Source organism: Dromaius novaehollandiae, chromosome Z (assembly GCF_036370855.1).
Source record: "Dromaius novaehollandiae isolate bDroNov1 chromosome Z, bDroNov1.hap1, whole genome shotgun sequence".
NCBI lineage: Eukaryota > Metazoa > Chordata > Aves > Casuariiformes > Dromaiidae > Dromaius > Dromaius novaehollandiae.
Genome location: NC_088132.1, coordinates 20,852,872 through 20,874,605, shown reverse-complemented (window position 1 = coordinate 20,874,605; position 21,734 = coordinate 20,852,872). Strand labels below are relative to the sequence as shown.

General features: G+C 40.3%; 1 protein-coding gene across 7 annotated transcripts in view; it reads left to right on the top strand.

The window, feature by feature from the left end:
- FREM1 (FRAS1 related extracellular matrix 1) overlaps window positions 1–21,734 on the top strand; it is a 79,395-nt gene that overhangs the window by 5,442 nt on the left and 52,219 nt on the right. For 6 of the 7 annotated variants that reach the window (XR_003258836.2, XM_026097825.2, XM_026097824.2 and 3 more), the window contains 9 exons: window positions 6,746–7,251; window positions 11,732–11,826; window positions 12,394–12,695; window positions 13,240–13,436; window positions 14,109–14,432; window positions 16,196–16,304; window positions 17,704–17,835; window positions 20,161–20,505; window positions 21,194–21,336. Coding sequence is in view for 6 of the 7 variants with exons in the window: in XM_026097825.2 (XP_025953610.2) it covers window positions 7,021–7,251; window positions 11,732–11,826; window positions 12,394–12,695; window positions 13,240–13,436; window positions 14,109–14,432; window positions 16,196–16,304; window positions 17,704–17,835; window positions 20,161–20,505; window positions 21,194–21,336 (1,878 nt within the window). In the remaining variant the exon portion in view is untranslated. Of the gene's footprint in view, window positions 1–5,102; window positions 5,247–6,745; window positions 7,252–11,731; window positions 11,827–12,393; window positions 12,696–13,239; window positions 13,437–14,108; window positions 14,433–16,195; window positions 16,305–17,703; window positions 17,836–20,160; window positions 20,506–21,193; window positions 21,337–21,734 lie in introns of those variants that run through there. The other variant, XM_026097826.2, reaches the window with a different exon arrangement.

Here is a 21,734-nt window from a genome sequence, read left to right as displayed (position 1 = left end):
CCTCACTGCCCATCCTTTAGCTCTACTTCAGGAGAAAAGCAGTGGGGCACAGCTCCCTAAACAGAATTCCCTCAGACTTTGCCATCTGTGGTCATTGCAGAATGCTGTTTCTTAAAGAGTGGAAATGGAAAGGTTTCAGGAAGGGCTACCAAGGCACCTTCTGGAAAATAGTAATTCAGTCTTTCTTCCCCACTTTTCCCCCTCGGTCTCTGGGCTGAGCTCTGGAAATTCTGAGCTTCTGGGGAAAGGGGCACCTCTTCCACGCTTGGAGGTGAGTGCACACCTTGCATCAAGGGGCAACACTTCACACTACAGTGCAATAGTGTTTCTAATGCTATATTCAGATCTTCTCCTTTACTATTTGTACGCCCTAGTCTAATGTCAAATATGCTTTCAGTTTTATATGGCCCCTCAGCATATAGGGATACTCCTGCTCTCAGTCGCACTATCTAATATCCTAAATTTGAGTGAATTATTGCATAGTATATGACAGTGGCAATGTCATGGCAGGAATGAACATAGAAATCAGAAATAATCACTGTAAATTGAAACTGTAATATGTAATAATCACTCTTAAAATAACTGTAACGTGAAAGAGGGTAGAATAAAGAAAAACATGTTATTTCTGCCTTAAAGTACTCTTCTACAGCAGAGCGACAGGAGAGAAATGCTAATAGGACATATCTTATACACTTCATGTCCTACAGCTGTTTTCCCTGATAGAGATAGGTCTATTGATTGACCATGCAATGAAATACTTATTTCCTTACTTTGCTATGTCAAACAATGTAAAGGAATTATGTTCACAGATTAAAAAAGAGTAAGGAAAAAGGAGAGCAACTGTTATCTAGCATTCCTTTACTTAGCCAACACCTTGCTGAATATTTGTTTCTGTGTGTCCTATAATCTCTGCTTGCAGCGTGGGGAAGAGGAACGTTAACCATCAAACAGTCCGAGGGGTGCACGTGCTAATTGCACATTTTGAAGTGACAGCCCCCTCATTTAACAGCTCAGAGTCCGTTCATTGCCCTGAGCTAAGTTTTAACTGCTGCAATAATATTCAGTATGTAGGGCTGCCATTTATTTTCTTTAATCACCTCCTTAAAGAAAAAAAGAAATCCCACGTTCTTTCTGTTTGTCGTAAGCTTTTTTTAGTGTTCATTAAAACAAGCCAGGCCATCTCCCAGCTCACAACACCCACCCTCCACAATCTGCCTCAAGCTTTACAGAAGAAAGGGGCAATTTTCAATACTGTTGTTCAGTGAAAACTCCCAGGCAACCAGATATTGTCACACACAGAGAAACTCTTAAGGTCTGATCCGAATCCCACTAAATACTCTGGATTTCACTGAGACTTAGCTCAGGATCTCTAGTGATTACATTTTTTAGTCAGGTATTAGGTACTATAACAGAGTGTTATTGGTGCTGTTTCTGATCATACTTTTAGTGGTCCTGCAGTAGTAGATATCGATCTAAATTTTAGGGGTGAGTCTTTATTCACATCACAAATATCTCATTTCAGAAACAGAGATTTGTACTTTTATAACTTCTAAATAAAAAAGTGCTGAAATTCTTCCTACCAACTGGTTTATAGCACACTCTTTCAAGTGAATTCCATTCATGAAGGAGTTGTAATGGTAGAATTTTTTGGAAAAAAATATGTAAAAGATAAGACCCTAACTGACATGGCTTCTGGAGGTAGAGTCAAGGTTTCTATGTGTACCCTAGCATGGGTCCTGCACAGATGTTTTCTCCGCAATCTGCTGTTGGAGGGATGTCTGGTTTTCAATAACTCATAGATGCTCTCAGAGTCTTACACATTTCTCTGGATTCCTGAAGCCAGTGAACACTTGACAAATTTAGAAGTTTTGTCAAAAACTTTGTGATGATGACAACTCTACAGCAGAGTTGCAGTTTCTTTTGGACAGTTTTTTTCTTTTTTTTTCTTTCTTTTTTTTGAGCATCTTGAAAACCTGTTGTATTCTGTGAGAACAGCTAATGTTTGTAATTAGCCGTTGCACAACTTCTCACATGTACACCAGCAGTTCTGTGGGAATACTAGCATTCTTCTGGTGCTTGGAGGAAATTTTAAACAAACGACATCTGAAGCTCCCAGTCACCCTCCTCTAATCTGTCCCCAGCCTGGTCTGTGCTGTTGTTAACTCCTCTGTCATACTCACTGTGCCTTCAGATATTCCTTCTCTGCACAAAGACTCATCTAGGGGAGGTCTGCCAGCAGATGAGGAGCTCCTCAGAGCCCCCTGGGCTGAGTGTCCCTCACGCCATGCCTTGGCCACGTCCTCGGGGTGGTGTTGAGGGCCAGGAAGAGTCACCACTCTTGAACTAACCAGGGGTAGACTTCCTTTCCAGGCTCCCAAACCTCAGATTCAGCTTCACGAGGCTATCTGTAATTATGGGAAATGAACTCTCTTTCTCTGCCACCTCATTTCTTATGCCAGCAGGGTTTTATAGTGGATGCCTCATGGGATTTATTGGACTGTCTACAAGGCAAAATGCTGCGGTGTGTACAATAATGTGAGGTAATTCATTTAGGTCCTAGGCTCAGAAACCTCAGTCCTTTCAGCTTATAATCATAGCAGAACCGAGGGTGGAAATGACCTCTGCAGGTAACTGGTCCCACCCCCTGCTCAAAGCATGGCTGACTTAGGTTCAGTCCAACTTCAAAGATGGATTAGCTGCTCAGGCCCTGACCAGCTGGCTTTTAACTGTCTCCAAGGATAGCGACTCCACAGCTTCTCTGGGCAATCTGTCACACTGCCCCACTCAGAGTTGATTTTTTTCTAATATCGAATATGAGTTTCCCTTGTTGCAGCTTTTGTCTGTAGCTTCTTGTCCCTTCCCTGTGCACCTCCGGCTGCTCCACACTCCTTTGTTAGACAGCTGAAGACAGCAAGCAAATTACCCCTCAACGCCCTCTTCTTCAGGCTGAAGTAGTCCTGCTCTCTGATGCTCTTGGTACATCATGTGCTCCAGCCACTCATCATTATTAATCCTGCTGTGGGATAATAATCAACATGCGGTATCACACTGAAATAACACGGCAATTCTGCTTCCAGGGCCTACGCTGGCAACTCTCTGTGGACTGGGTAGGCACGCAGCTCACCTGCAGCTAATTCAGGTGTTTGCCTTATAGAGACACCCTTAGAGAACCAGTTAGAAGGGAGCTTAATTTAAAACCACTGCACTGTTCATCCTAATAAGTTGCTCATAAACACCATTACTCCACCAAGTCACGAAGTATATCTGAACCACTGCGGGTATCTGGAATCAAATAATGTCAGCCATTTGTTCATTCTGGGTAGGATAGTTGCCACGTCAAGCAACAGCAGGGGTGAATCATGCTTGGTCGTGATACTGAGGGCAGAGCAGTAGGGAGGCTGTAAGGAAGTCAGAGGCAGCCTCAGACTACGGTGGGAGTCTGTCCGTAGTGGCTGTAGAGTGGTCAGAGAGCAAAGCCGTCTCTGAGGATCAGCGTAAGTGCCTTGCAGGACACGCACAGCTTTGCTGAGGCAATGGTCTTGTTTACACAGATGAGGGAAGGTTAACCTCAAGGCTCTCCTTCCAACCTTTTCATTTTAATGCCATTATGCACTGAAAGGATCTTTTGTCATTTCATTATGCAATCACCAGATAACGATTGAAAAGGTGAGGTAACACTTCTGAGGAACTTCGCTCAGCTGCATAAGGAGATAGCCCTACAGCTAAGTAGGAGCCAGCTGCAGGAACATATGGAGCAAACATACGTATACAACCATACAAGAGTAATGCCTGCAGGCAAAAGCAAAACCATACGAGAAGTGCTACCAGGGGACCAATTCTGTGGCAGAGAAGGGCTCACACATCCACCATGAGAAATGGGCAGGGTGTTCCTGGCTCCTTTTGAAGCCTCTCTGCCCTTAGCATTTGACACAGGGTAAAAAGGTCAGCAAAGAAACAATTACCTGTGCCTGAGGTTTATACCTGCACCCTCTCCTGGAGTTTATGGGGCAGGAACCAGAATTTAGATTGATCTGAGCTGTGTGAAAGTCAAGCCATGGCCAATGTCTGCATGAACAAGACTCTGGAAAGGTCTGTTCTGAGAGACACAGCTGGTTCTCCCTTTTTGTAAGCACATATGGAAGGTATAAAGAGAACAGTGCATTTTCTGACCAACACCATTTCTAAACTGGTGATTAGGCTGTCTCTAAACTGCAAACTATGATTTTTCTTCCCTTTTTTTTTGTTTTGTTTTGTTTTGTTGTAGTAGTAGTAGTATTAGCTATTCAGGCAGGAGTGGGGAAAGTCAAAACTGCTCAGGCTTGGGTTTTGTCAGATCTCTTGAGGTAGAGAGTGCTCTGTGAATAAAGACATTTTCCTTGTGAACCAATGCCCCAAACTGATGTTCTGGAGCACTGAGCTACTGGAATTGTCATGAGCTGCAAAACACTGGGTCTATGCTTCAGAGTTATTCAATACAACTGTTGCTGGCACTTTGCCAGTCAAAGCCTACAATTCATAATTGTATTCTTCCTATCTGAGTCTCTCAGTGGCTTAAGAAACCAGCTTCTCTGAAACTAGTTGAGAGCTTAGATCCATCTAGTAGCTGCTGTGCCTTACTCATGCATTGCTTTGTTGGGGGCAAGAGTGGGAAGACTTAAAATTCACCTCAGTCCACCCTATGCCTGGAGTTTCTTGTTGGTCAGTTGTCTTGGGAAGCCTGAGTTTGGAGGAAACATTAGGCACAGCACCTTCCTGAGACACATGCCAAGGAGTGATGTCATCTCTCAGCCCTAGCTTCACTTTGCTAGTGTCAGGAAGGAGGAAGAGAGCACGGCAGTATGGCATGTTCTCACTGTTAACATCTTCCCATGCTTTGCAGCTGATATTCTAAGAAAATTTAGGTTATATCCGAAAAATGCTAAAAATCCTTGCGCTATGTGGTACATGCCAAAGTCAGATGTTCATTTAAAAGGGTACAGTTGCAGCAAACTCTACTTTTTTATTTGGAGGTTGATGTATAATCCTTTTTTCTTCCTCTTTCCAAATTGTCGTTTATGGTATTGCAGACTGTGTTTCAGAGCTGTGAATTTTAGGAAGCGGAATGCTGTTTCAGACGTGTTCATCTGGTAAAATTCCATGTATGCTGTCCCACTAAAAAGAAACAAAAATTGGCATGCTCTTTAGGCAGAGTTACATATCTGGGCTTCAGTAAAAGCTGTCCATATAAGTAAACTCTTTTAAATAAGGTGAGATACAGATTTTTTTTTTCTGAAACATGTTACAAAATTTTCAATGATGAATTTCATTTCTGTCCCTGGGGGTAGAATTCTACATTTTCTCTTATTTGGATTTTGTTCAGACTCATCCGTCTGCATAATTTTAGACCAAAATGGAAAGATTGTCAGATAAAAAGCTTGAAAACCAGAGTTAAGATTTGAGGCCTGGCTTACACAGTGAACATGCATCTAACTTAAAACTCTTGTTAGTCCCAATGTCTTCAATCTTGAATCTGGGCTGAAGTGAGAGGATCTGTCTTCTTTTACTTTAGGAAGTGGATAATTTTTAACAAATTCTTAACTGATTTTGGTTGTTCAATGAAATATAAAATTGAGCTGATATGCACATACAACTGTAGGCGACTAAGAAGGTCAGTCTGCAGGAAATAGTTGAGTGAACACTTACTTATTGGCAATAATGAAGGAAATTAAGAGTTACATGGATTTGTTTTTTAATCTTTTTTTTCAGGAAAGCTCATTGCTGGTGGTAAGGCTGTGGTTAATTTAAAGAGACTGTGTAAATAAGCATCAAGGGCACTAAATTTTTTTAAGAAACCGAAGGAAAGTTGAAGCTTTACTAGCTTGAAATTAGTTAGGAACTCATCAGATTGAAGTAAACTACTATCATTTTCTAATCTCTGGGTCACAAGGACTTTGATAGTGCTTGTTTGATGTCAGAAGAACTGTGCTTTTCTTAACAAGTTTATCAACATGAAAGATGAAGATTAACTGTAACTAGTGGCATGAGAAACCTTGTGCAAATTTTATTTTTCTTATTATCTTTAATTGCTTGTTTCCACTGCATTATCTGAATTTCCCTCAGATGAATTACTGTAGCTTTTTTTTTTTTTTTTTTTTTTTTTGAACAAGAAGAATTTCAGCTTTGCAGTGCAATATTATATATTTCTATGTTGGCATCCAGGAGTAGCTAATCACTATAGCAGGAAGAGCAGAGGGACCTTGGCAAGGTCTTTTAAACTAAAGGTTGAAATTTCTTCCCCATATTCAAAGGCAGAGCAAAAACAGATTTAACAAAAGGCCAGCTATTCATTTACTCTACTTTCAAATATGTTGAATCTGGAGAAATGTCCATACCTGCATTTTGTGTACTTGGAGACTGTTTTATTAATCTCTTCCTCGAAATAGTACAGCTATGGTGCTCCAGCAGTAAGAAAGGGCAGTAACAGAGGATCCTACATATCCGTCAGGGTTCAGCTTGTGTTTGTGTGTGCAGATGGATCCCAAATTCCTGGAACTCATATTGAGAGCTGATTTGTTGAGGGAAGTTTTATTTGCACAGTTAATTTTCTGAGCATGAGTAGATACTTAACAGCAACCAAAGGTCAAGTTAATTTGTTGCTTGAATTGAGTTGTGGGAACTGATGAAAGATTTTTTTGTGTGTATTTTTTGAATAGTTGATCAATGCCTTTTGCCAATTTTGCTTTCATTCTTTTTTTTTTTCCTACAGGATTAACAAACCTTAAAAGTACTCTGAGAACACATTCATCATTTTGTCAGACTTGATCAATGAATTTTATTAAAGCCCAAGGATATTTTGAAAGGCCCCTGTCCAAATATCAGCCAAAGGAGAGCATCTTAACAGAAAACACGTGGTACATTATTACCTGCGACTAATGGTTTGGTCCTTCATTATACTGTGAAAATCTGCTGGAGGAGGAAGAGAAGACCTCTTTTGTTAAGAGCATTTTTACTAGTGGAAAAGAGCTCTTTTCCCCTCACAACATGAAGCCCTTTGAGAACAGCTGGTTGTTTCTACTGCTGGCTGTTATCCTGAGAGTCGTCTGTGCCTCCTTTATCAGTGTCAACCTTGGGGTGAAAGTGATGAAGGGACAGTCTGTCTTCCTGTCAGAAGATGACCTCAAGTTTACCATCCCCAGAGAGAAAGATGCCTGTAAAGTAGAAGTTGTGATTAATGAGCCAATAACTCAGAGGGTTGGGAAGCTGACTCCACAGGTATTTGGGATCTGCTGTACTGCTTTGAAGGCATGTGTGTGCATGGGCATGGGAGAAACCAGCAAAAAGTCACTTTATTGAATTTTTTTTGCAAGTCAGAGTCATCTGAGTGGGTGGGTGGTGATTAAAAGCATAAAACTGAATGGTCTGTGTGAATGACACTCAGCTTTTTGCTAACAGTATCCAGCTGAGAGAGCAATACTCCCCTGAAATCCAAATGCTGAGCTCAGTAACGTAAAGGTGCATAGAGGAGGGTTCGGCCAGTGTCTCATTTCACTCAGCTGGTGAACGGGTCTTTCAAAACTTTCTGTTAGGAGACCTCTTGCAGTCTCTTAGCTGCTTGTTTTTCTATCATGAGGGTAACTAGTGTCCCTCGGGTAATGCATAGCCAGCTAGAGCATTTTGCATTTTAGTCACGCAGTCACTACTTAGGGAGCAATTAAGAAAAAAAAACATTGCATACAATAAGCACATTGTGTACAATGCTGTTCGCTCTGTTCCTCAACAGCCAAATTACTAACAGATGGCAAATATATAAAAGATTTTCTTTGTTTTCCTTTAAAATTTCAGGCTTGTAGGAACAATGAAATGTATTTCACAAATCACCTTTCTGCTACCCATTTGCCTTGCAAATCTCTTCACCTAAGAGCAGGAAGGAGTTGGAAGTAATTGACATGAAGATGTAATGGCAGAGATAGATTAACAGTTCTAAAATGAACCATAATCAAATAATTCTTGTCAGTATTTCAAAATGCTTTGTTAACTGTACCATACAGCATATATTTTTATGCGTTTGTCTATGTGTATGTTTTTTAAACATCATCTCTGAGGTTTCTGGTGGTTTTTGATAGGGTGGATGATGAAGCGTCCATCTCAATAGCTTTTTCAACACATCTGGCTTGGCCATCATTATTTTCACTCCAGCTGAACCAGCGCTGGAGGGGCGAGGAGCACGTGCTGGCTGGGGAAGAGCAGGAAGAGATTAGCTGGGAAACATGTTCACTTTTCTAGAAACTAGGCCCCGGGAAATACAGCTCCTCTGTTGCTGATTAGGGGAGGGCTATGCCCCAGGGCTTCTCCCCAGGGAGAGGTCTGATGGTTTTTCCCCCTACATGTCCCTGGTCTGGTTCGGCGGATGTACAGAAAAAGAGGGGTGTAATTCTCTTGCTGCCAGTAGACCTCTTCCATATGCAATGCAGCTGGTTGGGAGAGTAACTTCCAATTTCTGGCTCAGCTTCTAAAGCTCGGTAGGATCCAGGTACCTTGAAACAAACCACTTTGCCTGCCTGGCTTGAGCAGAGCGCCTTTAGGAAAGGTTGCCTTCCCTTCCCCTCTGCTGGCCCCACAGCCTCGTGGAGCCGGGAGCATCCAGCAGTCTCCCACCCTGACACTACCAGCAAATTAGGAGGTCTGGTTATCTCAAGTCACGTTCTCCAGCTGGAAGAGAACAAGAAGATGTTTGTAAGTTGGGAGCTTCTGTGTTAAATCACAGAGTGCCGGAGACAGACACTGGATATTAGCCATGCCGGAAGAAGGGTGTCAGATTCGGGCCCTCCCAGCACCACTCATGCTCTTTCTACCGGGGCGTTCTGCAGCCAGAAAAATGTCTCTGGTTGGATCTGTTTTCCTGTCATAAAAGTGAGTAATGTGCTAGGAATGTGTGACAATTTAATTATAAATTGTAATTGAAAAGCATTTGAAGTGGAAAAAACCAAAGCCTGACATTAATTAGGAAAAAGATTTAGCTCTCCTTTGTTTTACCTAGCAAATTTATAGACAATTACGGTTGCCTGTTCATATAAGAGGAAAACATATTAGGAAACATAAAACAGCTGCTTCTTTTTCCAAAGCAGATTGTGTCTTATATACATATAAAATGACTGTCAGTCACTGGTAACAGGCCTTTGTGGAAAGATTCTTCATTTTCTATCCCCTTGTTACCAGTCAAGAGAAGGAATTAATGATGTCTTGTAAAAAAATTATTTTTTTGATGCGATAGACCATCTCTGTTGTAGGCAGTCTCTTCTGATATGAGCAGAGAGGTATTATATGAGGACTATCTGATTTTTAGGTGCACATTAGGCCTATATGTCCTCAGAAATATTACTGACTTTGATGGCTGTACACTGATTTAAAGTAGCAAAGAATCTAATCTTTAGTGTACCATATTAAAATACAGGCAGCTATAATATCAGCATGTAACATGCATTTTTTTTGTCTAAAATAACACATCAGCTACCTAATTTTCTATTTTTTTTTAAATCTAGAATACCAGTTAGGACTATACAAAAAATAGCAAAACACACATTTTGGAGACATTTGAAAACAACACTCAACAGAACAGCTACAACACAGTCAAATGGTGCCTTCAGAAGCAGTTCTGTTTTCCACAAACTGTTCTTGTCCTGCTTTTCTAAACAGTCATCACAAGTAAAAATCAATCATATTTTCTGTAATGACATATAGTATGAATTATTCCAAGATTATTCTAGCCCATAGAAACAGACCCAAAAACCCAAGTACATGTCCTTGCTAATGAACTAGCTTTATTTACCGAAAAAAATATGACTTTGCACAATGCAATTCTTTGTGAAAGTTAAAAACAGGCAATACATTTTAAAATCACCAGAAACATAGAACAATTACCGCACAGCTTGAGTCTCTGAGAATAACCTCAGCGGAAATCACACTGCCAGTAATGATATAAGGTGATGAACTATAATTATTTTTATAGTATAAAAATGCAAGTTCTAATTCTGTGTTTCCTTTTCTACAAAAAGGCAAAGGCTAGTAGTTCTTGTATCCTTTACTGCTAATCTATGAAACAATCATGATACACTTCAGTTAATCAAGTGTTAATAATTAGTTTAAGAGTTAAAGTATCATTTTATTTTTATGTGGAAATTCAGAGCATCTAAGGAATTTCTCTGTATACCACACTTCTAGTGAACATTGCAGAATCTCACTGAAACACTCCTTCCATTTTACTGTCACCTAAAGCGCTTGGGGAGACATGGGTCATTTAGGCAAGCTACTTTATTCTCATGATTCCTATACTGTATTTGAAGAAATGACTGCATATGAAGGAATGATCTCTACTTTCTGCAAACAGACATGGTCTGTCAGTCAGCCACATGCGTATATTAATCCTTATTAGTTAAGTCCTCACCTGATCTATTAATGAATACTGAAGGGATTTTAGTTTAGTCCACAGAAGCGCTAATCCGGTGAGAATACTGCCTACAAAAAGAAAGAATTAAAAAAAGCTTAATTTCATAGTTAAACACTCAGGAAATGCAATGATTAGCTATTGCCTTCTTGCTGACAGGAATATACTTTGTCTCCCTGTAGAAAAGAAACATGAATATACGTGGTCTGTGTAGGAGCTGTGTAGAGATCCTGTTATCATGGGGTTTGCACAGACTTGATCTTATCAATGCTAGGAGCTTTCAGTTGCTAAATTCTATAAAAATACTTATAACCACGTGGGAACTGTAACTTGCCAAAGACTTGCAAATTGGCAGAATATGTGAGGACGTGAAAGTCATACCCAAAGAATTAGTGTGTCAGTACTGTCCAAAGCAAAATTTTTCATTGTGGGGTGGGTCTTTTTTCTCAGACTTTCTTTTGCAAGTAAAGAAACCACTGCACAAAACACTCAGCCTCAAACAAGCATCTGGTTTAAATAGTTGAACTGTGGCTGCTGTTAATATAGAATGTATGAACTCTCAAACCAGCTGCCTCTGTGAATTTGATCTGTATCAGGTGTAAGAATTAATTTCTTTTGAATTAGCCAGAGGACATTGTATAGAATTTCTTCTTGCTTTTATGCCCTGGGATTACGCTAACATTGGGGCTGGAAGTTGTAATGGCAGAGAGAGAGATGACATCTGATCTGGTAAAGAGCTGCTGGTGCAACTTAACCTTCCAAAAACATCTAATATATTTGAGCTAGCAAAGTTTCCAATAGAGCAGTTTCAGAGGATCATACATTTCTAGTCCGATAGCAGTAGCCTTCTTAGAACAGGATTTACTGTACAATCAAGCTACAGCCATGAACAAGGTAAAAACATATTAAATGCAGAGGTATACCACAGGAATTGCTGGCTGCTTAGAGCCACCACATCTCTCCCACTGATTGCAACTGCATCCATAAATCCACTGATTGCAGTGGTGGAGCAGCATGTGCTCAAACTATTTGTTGACCTGGGGGAGAGAGGAGTGACCAAGATGCCTAAAACAAGCACATTCATATGCCTGTTCCCTTTCTAATTGCAGAGAGCGAACAGCCCCACATTACTGTGGCTGCTTTGGCTCTCGCTCTCTCCAAAAAGCGGTTCCATACCTAAGCAAAGAAATAAACAGCAAATTAACAGTTCCCTCTGTCTGACACATTTCTGACAGTCAGCGAACGGCAGCAGAAGCTGTGAAGTTAACACTCTTGCTGGTGTTTTACTTCTCCTTCCTTTCTCCTTCACAGGTGTTTGACTGTCACTTCCTTCCTAAGGAAGTCAGATACACGCACAACGGCTGTCCGCTTCTAGATGAAGACAGTGTCATGCTTAGGCTGTACAGGTAAGCAGCTCTGCAGCATCGGATTTTATTGTCACTAGTAACACAGCTGTTCTCAGGAAAAACAAGCAGACCATTTTCCATCGTAGAATCATGTTCTATTAGTATTTGTAATGACTAGATTCAGTAGCAGTATCATTAATCAACAACTGACCATCTGTTTCTAGAATCGTTTGTCACAATATTTATCAGATATGCTCTGATACTGGGTTTTTTTTTATATTAATAAGTATAATTTATTGCTGGCTCATTACAGAAAGCCAGTGATTTTCCTTTTTATTACTGAAAGTGACAGCAGTACTTACACAGCACGGTATGTTCTCTGCTGTGCTGGGACAGGGGACACAGACCGGGGGGATACACAGCGAAGAGCCTCTTCCTTCCACAGACACCTTTTTTACAGATACGAGGAAATGAGCAGCAGTGCCCTGCACCTCTTGGTCTCTGGAGATCTGGGGTCGGAGGGCACTTGTGGGAAAGGGGTTTAAGTAATTCAGGTTAGAAAGTGATGACAAAGCCCACAGAAAGTGACAGAATGATGCATAATTCGTTTTCTTCTCTCACCTGCAGATTTACAGAAAATGAAACATTTGCAGAAACATTCATCCTCCATGTGCAGTTACTTGAACCAGACTGTAACATCATCAAAATGCGCACCCAGGCCCTGGAGGTCCCCGAGTACTATGGTCTGTCCAGGGTGATCGACAAGAATGTCCTCACTTTTGACTATGACAGGAAGATAAACTTGGACTGCACCATCACCGTGGCCTCTCTGGAAATGCACCTGCCTGCTCACGGCCAGCTTATCATCGGGGAAGGGCAGCGAGAGCAGCCGCGTGGAGACCAGCCACAGAGCTTCTTCCCCGGTTCCAGTACGATGTGCCTCAGTAGTTCGTATTAACATGTTCAGGGGGAGCACGCAGATTAAGTCTGCTGCACTAGATTGCTTCATACACACTGCTTAAGAGCTGTCAAAGGTGCTGTGGGCAATGTGAAGTTTGATGGACAGCTTGAGCTGTCTGGGAAACTGAAAGGGACGTGACGTTTGTGTGGGGCCCACTGCAGACTTCAGATGGTCAGTACTTCCAAAACTGGAAGAGTCTTTGGCTCCGAGACAGGCAGACCACTCTGGCGGCTTTGGAAATGCCAAAACCCAGCAAAAGCACCACAGGAGGTGTGCAGGGGAGGTCTTTCCTCAAACACCTCCCCAGGGATCAAGGCAGGTTGGAGCTGGAAGAGCTTAAGAGTTAAAAGCAAAGTGCTGCAGGAAGAGTTAGGGAGGAAGGAGACCTAAGTGTTACCTAAGTGTTACAGTATACTGGCTTTTCATCCGGTTTAATTTTGCTGCATGAACATGCTTCCTGTGGTGGTTTCTGCTCAGACAAATGTTTTACTACTGTTTCTGTCGGGTTACAGAGCACAGCCTAGGCCAGCCGTGCAGAAGCGGGAACTGCGTGCCAGGACCGGGAGCGATTCACAACACAAAAATGAGCTGTGAAGAGTTTCTGAGGATGGGGATCCGATATCAGCATCTTGACCCTCCCTCGCCTGACACTGACTATATTCCTGTCAGACTTGATCTCACAGATACCAGAAGCAAAACTTTGCACAAGGTAGACTTTTACACAACATTACAGTATCTGATTGTCTTCCTGGTCTTCCAGAATTTGAAATCTGCTTCTCCCTTTCACATCTGAAGAGAGCTAGTGGGTGTGAAAATTTGTTTAATTTTTACAGTTTTGCCAGCTGGACACATTAAACACATTGTCTCCATCACCAGATTTTGTCCTACCCCTATGCTTAGACTGTAATGGCTACAGCAAAACACCTTTGGTTGTTTACTTGCAGTCATAAGTAGTTTAGTCTGAAAGCAAAATTAAGTCTGGCACAATTCCACCTTTTTTACAGAATATGAGCTGCATAGACTTCAACATATACACTAATGAATAAGGTAAGAGTTGTGTGAACATTTTCAGTTAATAATAATTAATGACCAATGTGCATATTTCTGTCAGGTAATTTTTTATATGAAACTCACATCAAATTAAGCAAGTTATTTCAGCCCAAAATTAAGGACACAAATAAAACAAGTGAACACGGCAGACCTTTTCCTGATGTCTAAATAATTTACTGTAGGCATTTTCTCATTAAGATGTTTCAATTTTTCTTTTCAAAATAATTTGTAGTTTTAACATGTACCTTAATTAGTTATGTAAAGGTAATGGAAACGGAATTTGTTTGCTTCACTTTGTCCTTTTGGTTTTCTCCTTTTTTCCCTATTGTAGACTGAGTATGCATGGCTCCCCGTTCAGATTAAAGGTGCTATTCCCAACCAAATCCCCAAAGCTGCCCTTACGGCAAAGTTCAGCCTGGAGGTAGACCAGTTTATTTTAACTCCCATAACAACCACCACTGTTGATGCCGAAGACAGTGAAACACCGAAGCCCCTGCTTGTATTCAACATTACCAAGCCGCCTCCACGGGGCTTCATCACTCATCTATCAGACCACACAAAACCGATTGGCTCCTTCACATGGAAAGATCTCAGTGACATGCTTGTTGCTTATCAGCCTCCCAATAACAGCCACACAGAGAGGAGGAATTACAAGGTAACAGTGTATTGTATGGGCATATGGGGTTCTCCATCTCCCTAAGATTCAGTAAACTGTAAGCAAATGCATTTATCTGTAATAGATATTTTTCAGCAAAATGATGTTTTTCTAGTTATATGCAATGCAGGAACTGAAGTAGAAGATACCACTTTCTCTTATAACTCAACATTTTACCTGTCTACCACAAATCAGACTTTTTTTTGTTGTTCAATACTTAAGTAATTTCTTTGCACTGAAAGATTTCTCTTTTCTCTCTTTTCTGTTTGAGAATATCTGAACAGGGTTTCTTTGTTCTGCCTTTTTTTTTAAATGTGGGTAATAATGCTACTTGTACTGCCACCTCCTACCCAAGAGCCTTTCAAAGGACCAATCAACTCAGCCTTTTGACTGATCACTCTGCCCTGCAGACAGGGCACATGTTTAAGGTGGTGGAAGATGCACCAGCTAAATGGCAGGATTGCCATCTGTTCTTGCAGCCTACTGAGGTGATGATGGTGAAGAGATAATATTAAGGGATTCCTGGCAGCTCCTGCTAAGAATAGTGAAAGTATGCCACTAACATAGAATATATGAGGCCAATTACGAGAGCAGACCAGTACCTGTAGGGTTTGTAGTAACTAACTGAGTAAATAAACAGTGCCAATCTATTAGACCAAAGTTGCCAGGATATATTAAGTTTTATGTACAGGAATTGAGGACCACTTCTACCTTTTCTGTGTCTGCTGCTAGTAATGTTTCTCCCTTCAGACCTGCCATAGATTGCTGAAAGTGAATGTCTCCTATTTTGGGTACATTGTTATTTTATTTTTTCTAGTAGCCAGTACTACCAGATATTTGGTGGTGCTGGATAGTGAGCCAGTGCTCTGAGGAATATGCAAAAGCCATAAAAACGAGAAATGGGAGGAAGAGAAATGAGTTAAAAGAGACTATAAATATGTTGGAATTAAAGCTGATGAGATAGTGAAGCAATACTGAGAACCAAAACCAAACAAAATGGTTGGTACTAAAGTAATGAGATTTTCTGAATAGATAGAAAATCAGAGCAGCTGATATTTTGGAGAAAGGGTAGACTTGGAAGCAGAGCAATTGGTTCGTGCAGTAAAACATTTTGGTACTGGATGCTGATAGGGTTTGTCTTTTTTAACCTCAGCTGTCACAGGAACCTCCTTTCCTGCTGTTGCCTTAATGTCAGGAGCAGTCATCCTATCAAACTGTCTACTTTTTAAGTGCTTTTCCTCTGCTCAGTGTTTGGTATTGCTTGAATATAGATTCAAGAATTCCTGGGAAATTCAAGAGTCTGACATTTTCTTTTTTAAATTTTTTTCTGTGCCAGTTTTCTTCCTTCTATCTTTTCTCTTGTAATTTTCTTTTTGGCCTTATATATGCAAAGAAAAATAGGAAATGCCCCTCCTCCCTTCATTATTACAATAACAAAGCCCTGTACTAATTGTTGTGCTAATTGTTCCCCAAGGACCACTGAAAATACTCATCTTTTCTGTTACTTTATACACCTTGTAAACTAACTACCTTTCCTATAGCTCACTGTGAAGAAAACAGAAGACAGATATTTAATTTAGTACAGAACCTAAAGGCAATTTTAACAAGTTAAATTGAGTTACAATTGTTAATGTATTATTGGAAGACCTTAAAATCTCCGAAGATTTATCTTTCAGATAAGAGCAGACTATATATGTTTTGAAGGTACAGCTTCTTTTCAGTGTCTTTTTTTTCAATAAATAGTATGTCTGTTTTCACAACAGGTGGAGTTTGAGGTCCATGACTTCTATTTTGAAAGGAGTTTACCAATTACTGTGCATCTTTCTATCAGAACAACAGATACAAATGCTCCTCGGGTTTCATGGAATACAGGTGAGATGTCTTTCCCTCATTTTTTTCTTCTACAGAATTTATATAACACTGTGGACATCGCCATTTGATAAAGGCTCTAAAATGCAGATCTATGCCTGGAGTTTGAGGAGCATTAACTGAGGGAGTGCAGATTTAATTTTTCCCTTTATTTCTTTTGGTGTGATCATGCTACAGCATCTGGGAGAAATGTTAACTTTTAACTGGAATGAAAAATTTAAAAAAGGGACTTACAGGAAAATCAGAGTTTTTGTATACAGCGTTTTCTTGAAGAATGAACTTGAACACAGAAGAATATAAAAAGTAAAGAGAAATATTTGATGGTGTAAATGTAGTAGGATATCTGGAAAGATAAAGACTGGTAAATATTGCTGAAAGTGGAAATCTGTAAGAAAGGACAACTGGAAAAAGGAAACAGTCATGAACTGTAGGATACACTGATTCAAGACACCACTGATGTGGAAAATGAGGTGGTAAAGCGTGATTGTGAAGGTGGTAAAGGTGAAAGTGATTTCGCAAAGGAAGGCTAGGAACTGATGAAAAGAGGAACGAGAAAGTACAAGAGTTGGAGAGTGCCTGGAAAATGTGCATCAGTGTCTAATACCACACAGCAGAAAAAAAGCCCTCAGCACAGTACATAAGGAGTGGACTTGTGCAGGTCTGTGCTGGGTCCACCACTTGGGACTGTAGGGCATGACATGCCCTCAGTAGTTCAACCTTAACAGGGTTAAGGCTAATTCAGATTCAGTCTAACAGCCTAATAATGTCTGCCCCAGAGACAGGGCGGGCACTTCAGCCTAGAATGAAGTGTACAGAGATATTTACTTGTCAAAAGCCAAAGGTATCCTAGAAATCATGTTAAAGAGGAAAGGAATGAAGTCAAAAGTCTGAAGCTGATGCCAGAGAAAGTGTATCCTCTTTCCAGTGGAAAAGGGGAGGAGCTGAGAAAAGACCTCATCCCTCTCAGAGAAACCCCACCTGATAGGAATGCCTGAGTAAAAAGAAGGGATCCTGTCCTCTGCCATGAACATCACTATATTTTTCAAATACAAATTCACTAAGGAAGTTGAGTTGCCCAGTTTCACACATTGTGAGATTTCAGGTGTAACACTTCAGTTTGTGTAAATGTCCAGAAATGTGCCTAGCTGGTCTGCCAGATTACTGGGAAACAGATTATATCTTTCCTCTATAAAAAGACCCTTAAAGGCAGCTGACTAAAGTAAAGATGCCAAAAGGAAAGCTGATATCAAGCTTTGCTATTCTTGAAATGTCTGCCACATGCACGCATGTAGATGGAATTAAATATGCTTTTATTCCTGACTGCAAAAAGACTTTAAAAGAGGACACCAATAACCTTGAATGTCACAGATATCGTGGTGAAATTACACTCTGCTCTTTGCAGGCCTCAACCTCCTGGAAGGGCAATCCCGACCGATCACATGGGAACACTTCCAAATTGTAGATAATGACGACATCCAAAATGTTCGTTTGGTCACAGTAGATGGCTTGCAGCATGGGCGGCTCACAGTGAGAGGTAAATCATTGTTTCAGCTTGAGGGACTGGAAACACATTTTCTAGTGAGAACCAGCTATGATAACACAGCATGCAATAAGGCACCAATAGAGTCTGTCATATGTCACTCCTTGCTGAGGACAGCCAGCATAAGAGCCAGATTTGCAAAAGAATAAAGCTGCTTGAAGAAATAGCTGGATGTGTAGTAAAAATTTCAGAAATTCATAACCTTATAAAGAAAGTTAGTTGCATAACTTAAGATATTTCTGCAGATAGTTTATTTAAGCTATCTACATCTTTAAATGTCTACATACTGGTAGATCTGGCATGTTGCCGACACACTACTGAAGTGTTTGTATCTTCATTTGAAGTTGAAATTGGTTCTTACTTGCTGTGTTGGAGGAGAATTCAGTCCAAATGAGCTAATGCAGCTGGTAACTGTCGGCAGCATGCCTGACTCTGCACTGCTTCCCAATGGGTAAACGAGGATGTGTAGTAACTCCTTGCAAGGTAGCATTGGGATTGAGGCACTGCTGAAATGAGAGAAGTGTCAATGTAGCTTTATATTGCTTTGTGGTGCTCAAAGAAAATACGAAAACCTGGGCATGAGAGTATTTCTTCTGCAAATTGCATCCCCAGTGTGCACAGCAAAATCATAACTGAAAGGAAACTGTCATCTCATCGAACCAGTCAAGCAGATTAAAAGGGAAAAGCCAGAACCTGGTTTTTGTTTTACCTTTCCTAGCCTCTTCAAAAGCTGTTTCTTCATCTTACTCCCTTTCATATTTGCAATTAAAAAGCCCACCATTAAACTGAAGAACCCAAGTAATGTGTGGTGTCTGGTTACAAGATGCTTACGTAGAATTTCAGACAAAAGTAGTCTCAGGTTTGGTTTGGCCAAAGCTACATGGACAAGGTCTTTTGCTGTGTTGCAATATTTGAAGTACTGAGTATTTGAAGATGGGCTTGTAAAGGTAGCTTGTGCTCCCTCTGCTGACTGGCTTCCTCTACTACAGCCATGTTATAATAGAATGGGAATTGAAAAGGCATTTTAAAATTTTGTATTTGAATTTTTATTTTCTTATTATTCGTTTATATCCAAAAGATAGTTATTAAAGCAATCAGCTGTGCCTTCATAGAATGCCTTCATAGATATGACTTAGGCCAAATGCAATGACTTTATTTTGCTTCTTATATATTGGAGATGATAAGGAATGCTGAGTGATTTTGATTTCTTGGAAAATATAGACAACATTTCAATATGGTTATTATTCACTGGCAGATTTAAAGGTATATCTTTAAGCAGAGTTCAAACTTTGGACCTGAATTCCTCTTTAATCTCTTAGTAAATCTAGTCAAAGCTGGACTTTGTAAAGAGATAATATTTAATACAAGGATGGTTGTCAAATCACACTTTTTAAAGGCTTACTGAAGGAAATTCAATAAGTAGCTGCCATACTTTAAGAGCAAAAATGGGGCTTGTTCACAATCAAAAGCATGACCTTTGCAATTTGTTTGTGTGCCTCTGTTGAGAAAGTTGATAGTGATGTGTTAGGAAACTAATAATACTCTTTTGCTCAAAAATGACCCGCATAAAATCATTCATTTATAACATTCTTTTTCCTTTTTCCTTTGAAGGCAAATAAAATGAAAGCATTTAAATATCTAACTCTTCCTCTTTAAGCTACTTGATTATATTTTACATTTCACAAAGTGTGGCAATTAAATCAAACTTCTAATCCATTAGCCTTCTTCATTTTCATTATTACTAGTTTGGTTTTGTATTGTCATGAGTCATCACAGATCTGCTTTCTCTGAGAAAATGTTTCTGTGTAAAAACTCACTCTGCTCCTGCGGTGAGTGGGTGGGAAGAAGCTGCCACTCCAGATGCTGGATTTTTTGATAGTTTAAATCTATTTAAATAAAATACACAGACTTGAGACATAAAGCAAGTACTTAAAGAAAAGGTGAAGGTGATACCTACAGTAGCGGAGAAAAACACAGAAACTATACAGAAGTAAGTTCTGTTTCAGGAAACTACTGCCACGGAGTCCATTTTTTTGTGTGGTCGCCCTCCCATAACTTTACAACAAACTCTGCGGTGTTCGCTGCCTTATAGAGGCTGGGCTCCTGGAGAGCCTCGCATTACCGTGGGCCAGCGCAACCAGCCAGGGCAGAGGCTGAAGCCCAAGTGGCAGAGCTGCTCGTGGTGGTGGCTGTTTGATGTTTCTAATTAGAAGTGCATTGTCTTTCTCTCTCCTTTAATAAAATTCACATTGGTGGAAGGATTCTCCTCTTGGCTGAATTATACATTTTTTGACACATCATCTCCCATTGCTTTGACAGGAGGGAAAGGATTCATGTTCACAGTCTCCGACATTCAGGCTGGAGCTGTATACTACCATCACGATGACAGTGATTCTACAAAGGATTTTGTGGTGTTTAGGATTTTTGATGGCCCCCACAGTATTCGCCATAAATTTCCAATCAATATCCTTCCTAAAGATGACAGCCCTCCATTTCTAATCAGCAATGTGATAATTGAAGTTCATGAAGGACAGATGATCCTGATCCAGGGCTCCATGCTTCAAGCCTCTGACATGGACTCCAGCGATGATTACATACTGTTTAATATTACCAAGCCACCACATGCTGGAGAAATCATGAAGAAACCAGGACCAAACCTGATAGGTAATGAAATACATTTATAATACAACACTTTTTTTGCCTCTTCTTTTTTTACTTCATTAAATGTAACAATTAGACTTATCTGGGCTGTGAATAGTCATGGAAAGGTCAAATTTGGATTTCTGTTGTTACAGTGTAAACCCCTCTCATTAGTTACTGTTGGTCTCTGTTTCCACTAGGACAACTATGCCTGTGAACACAATTTGTCCTACAATTCTTCCATTCTGAGCCTATTTCTCTACTTTTCTCCAGCAGAGGAGTTAGGCTTGTCAGGAGCCATTTTACTTGCAAGGATCCCTGACAAGCTCAAAGCTAGAAGATGACACTGGTGATGCTAAAAGATGAAAGAAGCCCTCCTTCCATTTAACTGAACTCAGAAATCCCTGTGTGAGATTTCAGAGGTCACTGGCACTTCTGCAGTTCTCTTTTGTCTTTTGCGCAGATACATAGGCCGATTTGCTGTGTTGCTTCATTTTTTGAGTAATTGTAAAGTGACATGGATATATGGAAGTCTGTGATCTTCAGGAAATGTGTGAGACAATGAGAACATTTCAAAAGGCTTCCCCTTGTTAAGGTGAAAAAGGATTCATTGGTTATGCTTCACTGGTTTCTTGCCTAGCTAGTGGATAATTTTTACAAGCAATTAAAATCATACACTGTTCAATAGAAGGTATATTCTTTAATTTAACAGGATATCCTGTCACTACTTTCCTTCAGAGGGATCTATTTAATGGAATAATTTATTATCATCATTTGGGAGGAGAAATATTTGAAGATTCCCTTGAGTTTGTCTTGTGTGATAGCCATGACCCTCCCAATCTCTCAGAGCCACAGGTATGACACTGAACTATCTTCGATAGGGTGCTGCATTTCTTCTTCAAATGGCTAATGATTTTATACTGTCTGGCAGACCTTAACATTAAACTGAGATCTCTTCTGTTGCCCATCTTTCTCCTGAATTATGTCTATTCTTATATTCTCCTCTGTTGCCTGTCTCCTCTTCAGACCTATTTTTCATTCTTGTTTACTCTCTCTGTCTAAAAAATACTGTCAGTTCTCAAAGACTTTTTCTCACAGTGTAAATGAAATGTCAAATACATATCAGGTTCTGAGATGGTACAAACAGACCAAACAGCCCTCCTGAATTCAGTACAGGTGAGACTATTCATTTCACCCAGGACCTGAGCTTACGGAATTGAACTTTGCTTTTAATTTAACGGGACACTGCTAAG